Below are 9,348 nucleotides of genomic sequence, written 5' to 3'. Positions count from 1 at the left end.
GACGACCAAGAGAAAACAGCATTCATCACGGATCGCAGAACCTATTGTTACAAGGTGATGCCATTTGGACTAAAAAACGCTGGAGCTACCTACCAAAGTTTAGTAACCAAGATGTTCGAGAAACAACTAGGGAAGACCATGGAAGTTTACATTAACGATATGTTGGTAAAATCCATGGAGGTGAGTTCGCACCTCGCCGATTTGAAGACTTGCTTTGAGATCCTAAATCAGTTCGGGATGAAACTTAATCCCACAAAGTGTACGTTCGCAGTTCCCTCAGGGGAATTTCTGGGATACATTGTTACGGAGCGAGGTATCGAAGCAAATCCGAGGCAGATCAATGCATTTCTGTCCATGAGCGCACCCAAAACATTGAGGGAAGTGCAGAGCCTTAACGTGCGGATTGCAGCGCTAAACCGATTCATTTCCCGATCTATGGATAAATGCCTTCCTTTCTATCAATTGTTGAAGAAAGGGGGGAAGTACTTCGAATGGAACGAGAATTGCGAAGAGGCTTTCTCCCAACTGAAAACTTATTTGTTCGAACCTCCGATTCTGGCTAAGCCAGAGTTCGGAGAACCGCTTTTTCTGTATGTGGCAGTCTCTGGTAGCGCAGTAAATGGAGTCTTAGTTCGTGAAGAAAGGGGGGAATAGAGGCCAATTTTTTATATCAGCAAGTCCTTCACGGGAGCTGAACCTCGGCAAGAAAATTAAGGCCTTACTTCCAGTCCCATTCAATAGTCATATTAATAACACAACCACTTCGCATGGTGCTCCACAGCCCAAGTCAATCCGGCAGGTTGGCGAAATGGTTAATTGAGAATACGATATCGAGTTCCAAACTCGAACTTGCGCTAAGACACAGGTCTTAGCAGATTTCCTGATCGAGCTCCCACTTGCTAATTCCATCGAAGACAGCATCGAGGTCCCATGGACCTTACATGTGGATGGTGCATCCACGAAAACAGGAGCAGGAATTGGAGTTCGCCTCGCTTCCCCAACAGGTGAGGTGATTGAACAATCGTTTCGCTTGGGCTTCAACGTGTCAAACAATGAAGCCGAATACGAATGCTTTTTGGCTGGACTCCGCCTCGTTGTGGGCATCGGAGTAAGAAAACTCTGGGCTTCCTACGATTCGCAGTTAGTCGCCAACCAGTTTTTGGGGGAGTACGAGACCAAGGATGGGCGCATGGAGGCTTACCTCGCAACCGCCAAGGAATTGGCGGCCAGGTTTGATGACTTTGAGATTACAAAGATCCCACGAGGTGAAAACTCTGCAGCTTATGCCTTAGCATCGCTTGCTTCAACTTCGGATCCTACGACGACGCGAGTTATTCCATAATGGTCGTTGTTGGTACCACGATCAGTTCACCCCGACCACATGTCCAACTTCAAGCTGAGCAAAGCAGGCCGAAGGCCTGGCCCATCGGGTTGAGCGAGGCCCAGGAAGGAGGAATAAGAGCGAGCTGAGATAAAGGGATGGATCACGTCAGAGCACGGGAATTCGTTCAAATATATCATCATTAAGATTGTAATAAATAGCGAACGTGATTTACGGGGTGAATTGATTGGGGAAATTGATTGTATTCTAGTAGTATAAAGATGGACCAAGTAGGAATTGTAGGGGGGATCGAAAAACTCTCGAAAAGGCAATAACACTCATTTTTATTCTGGCAGCACTTTGCCTTTAGATTCAGTCCGGAATTATTACGGTGGTGAGTTTCTCCGTTCAAAAAAACACTTCGAAAGGAGAATCAAGTTTGAGTTCTCACAGTCGTGCTTACATGTCGTCTGATTCAGACTTAGTTCAGGAGGTGGTGTCAGAAAACAATGGACCGGACTCGCTGAGACTTTTATTGGAAAGGGTGGAAGAAGACTATTCATGATTTTATTAGCAACTGTCAAGTTTGCCAGAAAAATAAATGGGAAACATTGCAACCTACGGGGTTATTGCAACCGCTACCGGTGCCTACGCAGATATGGTGTGACATTTCAATGGATTTTGTGGAAGCTTTACCAAGTGTCTCGGGTAAAACAGTCATGTTGGTAGTCATTGATCGGTTCTCGAAGTACGCCCATTTCATTGCGCTTAGACACCCTTACTCCGCTAGTAGTGTGGCACAAGCTTTCTTCCGGGACATTGTTCGCCTCCATGGGATACCAGAAACAATAGTTACAGACAGGGATAAAATCTTTCAAAGTTTGTTTTGGCGAGAATTGTTTAGACTGTTGGGCACAAACCTTTGTTTCTCCACCGCTTATCATCCTCAGTCAGACGAACAAACTGAAGTCGTTAATAGGATGCTGGAAATATATCTTTGGTGCCTCACCGGCGATTCTCCACGCCAGTGGCTCACTTGGCTACCTTAGGTGGAATATTGCTATAATACTTCATTTCATACAGGTCTTAAAGCTACACCCTTCCGAGTGGTGTATGGGAGGGAACCTCTGAGACTCTTGGATTATAAAGCTGGCAGTTCACAGGTTGACGCGGTGGATGTGGCATTGGAAGAGCAGGATGAGTTTCTGTGCTAGCCCGTTTTTTAGCAAGTTAAAAGTATATAAAATATTTAAATTATAAATACTAATTTTTTTAGAATTATTTAAGTATAGTTTTGGATATTACAAATAATAACTTCAAATTTTGCTATTTATTCAAACGAAAAAAGTGTAGTTATGTAAATCTTACAATAAAAAGCCAAATATTAAGAATTGAGGAAAACTACTACTCCATTAAAAAAAAAGGATATGATTGCTATTAAGTGGCTGACCTCTTATTAAGCACTCTATCAAAGTTTCCATGAAAGCATAATTCAATTTGGGTCAATTTTCCAACTAGCCAACTTTAGACATATAATTAAGAATATAGCATTCTATTCAAAAAAATTAAGTGAATAACAAGAGGAGTAGGAAAATTTACTTTTGATGGTTTAGTGGCAATGGTGGCTGGAGGGTGGGTGGCCAGAATTGGTGGCCGTTGGCCGGAGATGGCGGCGGCCAGTGACTGGAGGTGGTGGGAGGTGGCGGCAGCCGGTGGCCGGAGATGGCCATGGCTGGTGGTCAGCGGTGGTGATGGCTGGATGAAATCTAAACCCTAGGGGTGATGGTAGTAAAGAGGTGGGGGTGGTGATGGTAGTGGTAGGGAGTATGGGTGGTGGTGGCAAGGAAGTAAGGATGGTGACTGGTGAGGGTGGTGGTTAGGAGAAGGGTAAAATAGTATATAATATAGTTTATATAGAGTATGTTATTTTTTAGTGGTTAGAGTAGTTATTGAGTGAATTATAATTTTTTTAAGGTTATTTATGCCAATTTCCCATTCAATTTTGGGTCAAAGTCTGATTTTCAGCTTAGAGAATAAAAAGAGGAAAAAAAACAATCAATAATTTACATACGTAACTAATGATGTAACAAAAAAAAAAATTGTTTGTACTGTATTAGATAGCTAAAACAAATTAAAAGATCTTAAAGCATGAAAACAACAACATTGACTGATGCAAGTTTCCCTTTTTTGGGCATAGAACCTTCTCTCTCTATCAGTGTCTTTCACTAGATAAAGAATAGATCATCAGACTGGAAAAAACACTTTCCCTTTAGCTGTTATTCACTTTTTTAAGTCTCTTTTAGACCTAAATTGCTTGTTTCATCAAGAAAATAATCAGTTTTTCGATCTTGCTTTTTGTTCTTCGAACAAGTGATCTTTTCAGCTAGAAGTCAAAGCCTTTTCAGTTTCTAGAGGTTTGGGTAGCACTATTTTAGTGTCCTATTGTAGAACAAGTGCTCGAGTTCTACTCCAGTTTTTCTAAATCTATAGAATGTCATCTGCTATGGATAACGCTCTCTTAACTATGTCTCTTGAAGATGAGGAAGAGGACATTCCGTTTCAGATGTCGGACTTGCCGGAGTTTCAGTCTATGGAAAGAAATGCAATTAGTCTTGTTGGTCGCACGCTTAATCCTGGCTGTCAATCTATGAGGAATCTTATAAGAGATATGCCAAGAAAATGGCAGAAACCAGGAAGAATGAGAGGTGTTACACTCTCAAGTGAAAAAATTCAGTCTCTTTTCAACAGGGAGCACAATTTGCAAGAAGTGTTGGATAAGGGGGCTCATACTTATAATGATTGGTCCTTGGCGGTGGATAGATGGTATGAGAATCCTTCTGCAAATTATCTCCAGTTCATACAGATTTGGGTACAGATCACAAACCTTCCCATTAGTTTTTATACAGCTAAAGCCATAACGGCTCTGGGAGAGCTGATTGGTGAAGTGAAGGAAGTAGCATTTGATCCTGAGAGACCCCAAACTCAAGATTTTGTTCGGGTTAAAGTCCTGTTTGACGTTTCTAGACCTCTTCGTAGATCAAAGCTGGTCAATATGCCAAACGGAGGCTTGACCGATGTTAAGTTCCACTATGAGGAACAATACTTGGGTTCACCTCTAGGGGTGAACCTCTTCATTTACCCCTTTCTAAAATAAGGAAATAAAATCTATATACATTATTATAAAATTAAAAACTTAAATCATTCTTTTATAAACCCAAACCGATATGTAATTTCATTCTAATTCTAAAATTTAAACCCTAACCATCTTATTTATAAACCCAAACAGACATATAATTTCATTCTAATTGTAAAATCTAAACCCTAACCATCTCATTTGAAAACTCAAACCGACATATAGTTTCGTTTTAATTGTAAAATCTAAACTCTAAGCATCTCATTTGTAAACCCAAACCGACATATAATTTCGTTCTAATTGTAAAATCTAAACCCTAGCCATCTCATTTGTAAACCTAAACCGACATATAATTTTGTTTTAACTGTAAAAGCTAAACCCTAACCACTTCATTTATAAACCCAAACTGACATATTGTTTTGTTCTAATTGTAAAATCTAAACCCTAACCACCTCATTTTTAAACCTAAACCAACATATAGTTTCGTTTTAATTGTAAAATCTAAACCCTAATTCTCATTTATAAACCCAAACCGGTATATAACTCATTTAATTGTAAAATCTAAACCAAACCAATATTTAATTTTCCTTAAATAAAAGTATATAGAAATTGTTTCCTTCATTTGTTTTGCTTTTTAATTTAATTTTGATTTATTTTTTAAATGAAATATTAGATAGAACATTCTGATTGGTTGAGAGGGGGGGTGAATACAAAGGTTCACCCCTAGGGATGAACCTAAGTATTTTTCATCTTGCTAAAGAAAAGACAAGATGAACTGGCAGCTTCTAGAGAAGATAGACGATCTTCTCCCAGCACCTAAGCCGATAAAAGTTCCTTTCCTGAAGATAGGCGATCCCCTTTGGGGCGTTCTAAGAGAGGACCAAGTTGGGATAGACCCTCTCACAGGTAGACAAAGAATAGGTCCAGAAGTTCTTGAAGGAATGAGACAGTACCTTTTGGCGAATAACAATGAAGAGTGGATTATTAAAGTGGATAGAGTTAAGAAGACGGTCAGTGAAGTTTAAAAAAATCCATCCTAAGGTTTGAAGCTCCTCCAATTTTCCTTCAAAATGTAAATAAAGAAAAAGGTATCGTCTTTGGCTTTGATCTTTCTGAAGCTTCTCGGCCTTCTGAAAATCGTGTAAGGTCTTCGGTGGCCCTGGAAAACTCAAATCATGGTAATAGCTCTCAAATTAATTGGCTTTTGAAGGAGACTTCATCCAACCCTCGTGAAGCTACAGATCCTTTCCTTGCTTTATCTCAACCTTTCCAGGATATTGCGACGGACTATAGGACTGGCTTGTTCGAAGCTGGTCCTTCCTGCTCTATCTGTGGAAAGACAAAATCGAGAAAGCGTTATCAAAAATTTATCAGAAAGTTTAAGCCAAATCCAGCAGGGAGGGACTCAGAGATTCTTATTGGTCAGTCAGCAGTAGGAGGAGTTAGAAAGGATAAGATGAAAGCAGTTCAAGGTGGTAAAAGCACTACAAAGTCTACAAAGCTTACCCCATTAGAGGTGATCCCAATGGGGGGGGGGGGGGGATTGCCTAACGCCCAATGAGCATTATAAGCTGGAATTATCAAGGATTGGGACGGTCTCATGACTTGACAATTCCTCGTCTCAAAGAAATGCATAAAAAACATTTTCCAGAGATGTTGTTCTTGATCGAAACTATGCACAGTAGGAACGCGTTCGTAGATCTTCAAGTATGGGTCGGGTATGATCAGTTATATACGGTGGAACCTGTTGGGAAGAATGGTGGTCTATCTCTAGCTCTTTATTAAAGCAGGGGTTATGGTGGATCTCAAATTTTTTGATAAGAACCTTATGGATCTGCAAGTACAGTTTGGTGCATCTTCGTTTTTTATCTCTTGTATTTATGGGGATCCAATATTTAAGAAAAGGGAAGTTGATTGGGAGAGAATGAGCAGAATCGGGGTAGGAAGAAAAGACAGTTGGCTCTTGATAGGGGATTTTAATGACATTCTTCATAATGGAAAAAAAGTTGGAGGCCCTAGAAGATCTGATTCAGTTGTTAAGTCTTTCTCTCAAATGTTACAAACCTGTGATATGATTGAATTGCCGAGTCAAGGAAATTGCTTTACCTGGGTGGGAAGAAGATATGACTTATGGATTCAGAGCAGATTGGATAGAGCCTTTGGGAATAAAGAGTGGACTACTCAATTTCCAGTTTCTAATCAGGCTTTTCTAGACATGAGAGGGTCGGATCACCGTCCAGTTTTGATCAAACTGATGGACTCTCAAGATCATTACAGGGGTCAGTTCAAATTTGATAGCAGATTTCTCAGCAAGCCGAAGGTTTTGGAAGAAATAAAGAAGGTTTGGGATATAAGAAGAGGTCTCTCAATATCGGGCAGATTGAAAGAGTGCAGGAAGTCCCTAAGTGTTTGGAAGAGAAAAAATGACATAAATTCTCAGGAAAAGATTCGGTTAGTGGAACAGGCTTTAGAACAAGAAAAATCTTCCTCTTTCCCAAGATTCATTGTTGTCAAGAATTTGAAGTCTGATCTGGCCAAAGCTTATAGTGAAGAAGAAACTGGGCTCAGAAAAGCACCAGGACTCTGTTCAAATGGATTAAAAAGGGGATAGAAATACCAGGTTTTTTCACTCATCAGTTAAAGGAAACAGATCTAGAAAAAGACTGGATGTGCTGCGGGATCAGAATGTCATCTCCATAGATCAGAGGCTGCAAAAGGAGAGGTGGCTTCCTCTTATTTTCGAAATCTGTTCAAATCCTCTAATCCAACTAGTTTCTCGGCTTGGTTTTCTAGTATGGAGGAAAGAGTCACCCCTGAAATGAATTGTAGCTTAATAAAACAAGTTTCAAAAGAAGAAATAGAAGAAGCGTTTTTTTCTATAAATCCATCTAAAGCACCAGGACCTGATGGAATGTCTGCCTTTTTCTTTCAACAATATTGAAGTATTGTTGGAGACCAATTGGTGGCTGAGGTAACAATTATTTTTTAAATGGTGTCTTTCCCAAGGAGTGGAACCACACTCATCTCTGCTTGATTCCAAAGATCATCAACCCTTCTGTTATGAGTGACTTGAGACCTATTAGTCTTTGCTCGGTTCTTTATAAGGTTATATCAAAAGTCATGGTGAAGAGATTGAAACCCTTCTTGCCAGATATTGTTTCAGAAACCCAATCAGCTTTTGTTTCAGAGCGTTTAATTTTGGACAATATTATTGTTGATCATGAGCTTATCCATAGTCTTAACACAGATAATACGATCTCTTCTGAGTATATGGTGGTCAAATCTGATATGTCCAAAGCTTTCGACAGAGTAGAATGGATTTACTTAAGATCTCTTCTTTTGGCTCTGGGTTTTCATGGTAAATGGGTACAGTGGGTGATGTTGTGTGTGTCTACTGTGACATACTCGGTTATTATAAATGATCAACCTTTTGGGATGATTCTCCCACAAAGAGGAATAAGGCAGGGGGATCCCTTATCACCTTTCTTATTTGTCTTATGTGCGGAAGGTTTGACTCACCTTCTGAATCTGGCTCAACAGGCCAGTAAAATCTCAAGAATGCAGATTCAAAATCAAGGACCAAGCATTCATCATCTTCTTTTCGCGGATGATAGTTTTTTTTTTGTGTAAGACATCAAGTGAGGAAAGTAGAGCTTTAATTGCTATTTTGAAGGCTTATGGTGAAGTATCGGGACAACAAATCAACCCAACTAAGTCTTCTATATCCTTTGGTTCTAATATTCATCAGCAACAAAAGCAGCATATTAAGAACAATATGGGGTTAGTTAGAGAGGGAGGAGCAGGATCGTATCTGGGGCTTCCTGATTGCTTCAGTGGCTCTAAGGTCCTAATGCTTAACTTTATAGAAGATAGGCTTCAGTTCAAGCTGTCGGGTTAGTACTCAAGATCACTATCTCAGGGTGGGAAGGAGATTATGCTGAAATCGGTTGCTATGGCCATGCCAGTCTTTCCTATGTCTTGTTTTAAACTTCCAAAAACTACTTGTGATAAGCTAGCAAGTGCTATGGCAGATTTTTGGTGGAGCTCTTGCGAACAGACTATGAAGATTCACTAGATTAGTTGGGAGAAAATGTTTCTACCTAAAGAGATTGGAGGCCTTGGGTTTAAAGATGTGCGTTTCTTTAATCAGGCTTTGTTGGCAAATCAGGCGTGGAGAATCCTTCAATATCCAAATTGTCTTTTTTCTAAGCTCTTAAATTCAAGGTACTTCCCATTTTTAGACTTTTTGAAAGCTCCTCTGGGTACTTGTCCTTCATACGCCTGGAGAAGTATCTTATTTGGAAGAGAACTGTTAACTAAAGGTCTGATCAAGAGAGTGGGAAATGGGTCCTCGATAAAGGTTTGGTCTGATTTATGGCTAGAAGCTGAAGTGATAAGACCTCCCTGGATGATGAATCTTCTAGTTGACATAGACTTAAAGGTGGAAGATCTTATAGACTTTGCGAGAGGAGGATGGAATGATCAAAAGTTATAGGATAACTTGTTCCCAATGGATATCATTCTGATAAAGAAGTACAAACCTATCATCTCCAAAGAAGATTTCTATGTGTGGAGACATAATAGAAGTGGAGACTTCTCTGTTAAATCTGCTTATTGGTTAGCCTGTCAGGTAAATAAGATTTCCTTGATTGAAGAAGCATCGGTCCAACCATCTCTCAACATCCTTAAAGCACAAGTGTGGAAACTCCAAACGGATCCCAAAATAAAAGCTTTTTTTCTGGAAACTTCTTAGTGGTGCTATCCCTGTAGCTACTAGGCTGAATAAGAGGTATGAGTTTAAATCCCACTTGTGTTATTTGTGGTGTTGAAGAAGAATCAGTAAATCACGTTATCTTTGCTTGTGCAAGAGCTAGACATATCTGGGCTCTTTCGG

At 39.9% G+C, this 9,348-nt stretch overlaps 1 protein-coding gene across 1 annotated transcript; it reads left to right on the top strand.

Moving 5' to 3' along the window:
* Positions 1 to 3,812: 3,812 nt before the first annotated feature.
* LOC147935127 (uncharacterized protein At4g02000-like) lies at positions 3,813 to 4,475 on the top strand. The gene has a single exon (XM_087472868.1). The coding sequence runs from the start codon at positions 3,813 to 3,815 to the stop codon at positions 4,473 to 4,475; it is 663 nt and encodes a 220-aa protein (XP_087328994.1).
* Positions 4,476 to 9,348: the final 4,873 nt, after the last annotated feature.

The sequence above is a fragment of the Camelina sativa genome, chromosome 11 (genome assembly GCF_030686135.1).
Source record: "Camelina sativa cultivar CO46 ecotype springtype chromosome 11, ASM3068613v1".
In the NCBI taxonomy this organism is placed as follows: Eukaryota; Viridiplantae; Streptophyta; class Magnoliopsida; order Brassicales; family Brassicaceae; genus Camelina; species Camelina sativa.
This window is presented reverse-complemented; position numbering and strand designations above follow the sequence as displayed.

Bases quoted from the DNA above. Each gene is read 5' to 3' on its own strand.
- LOC147935127 (XM_087472868.1), top strand. From the start codon at position 3,813: ATGTCATCTGCTATGGATAACGCTCTCTTAACTATGTCTCTTGAAGAT.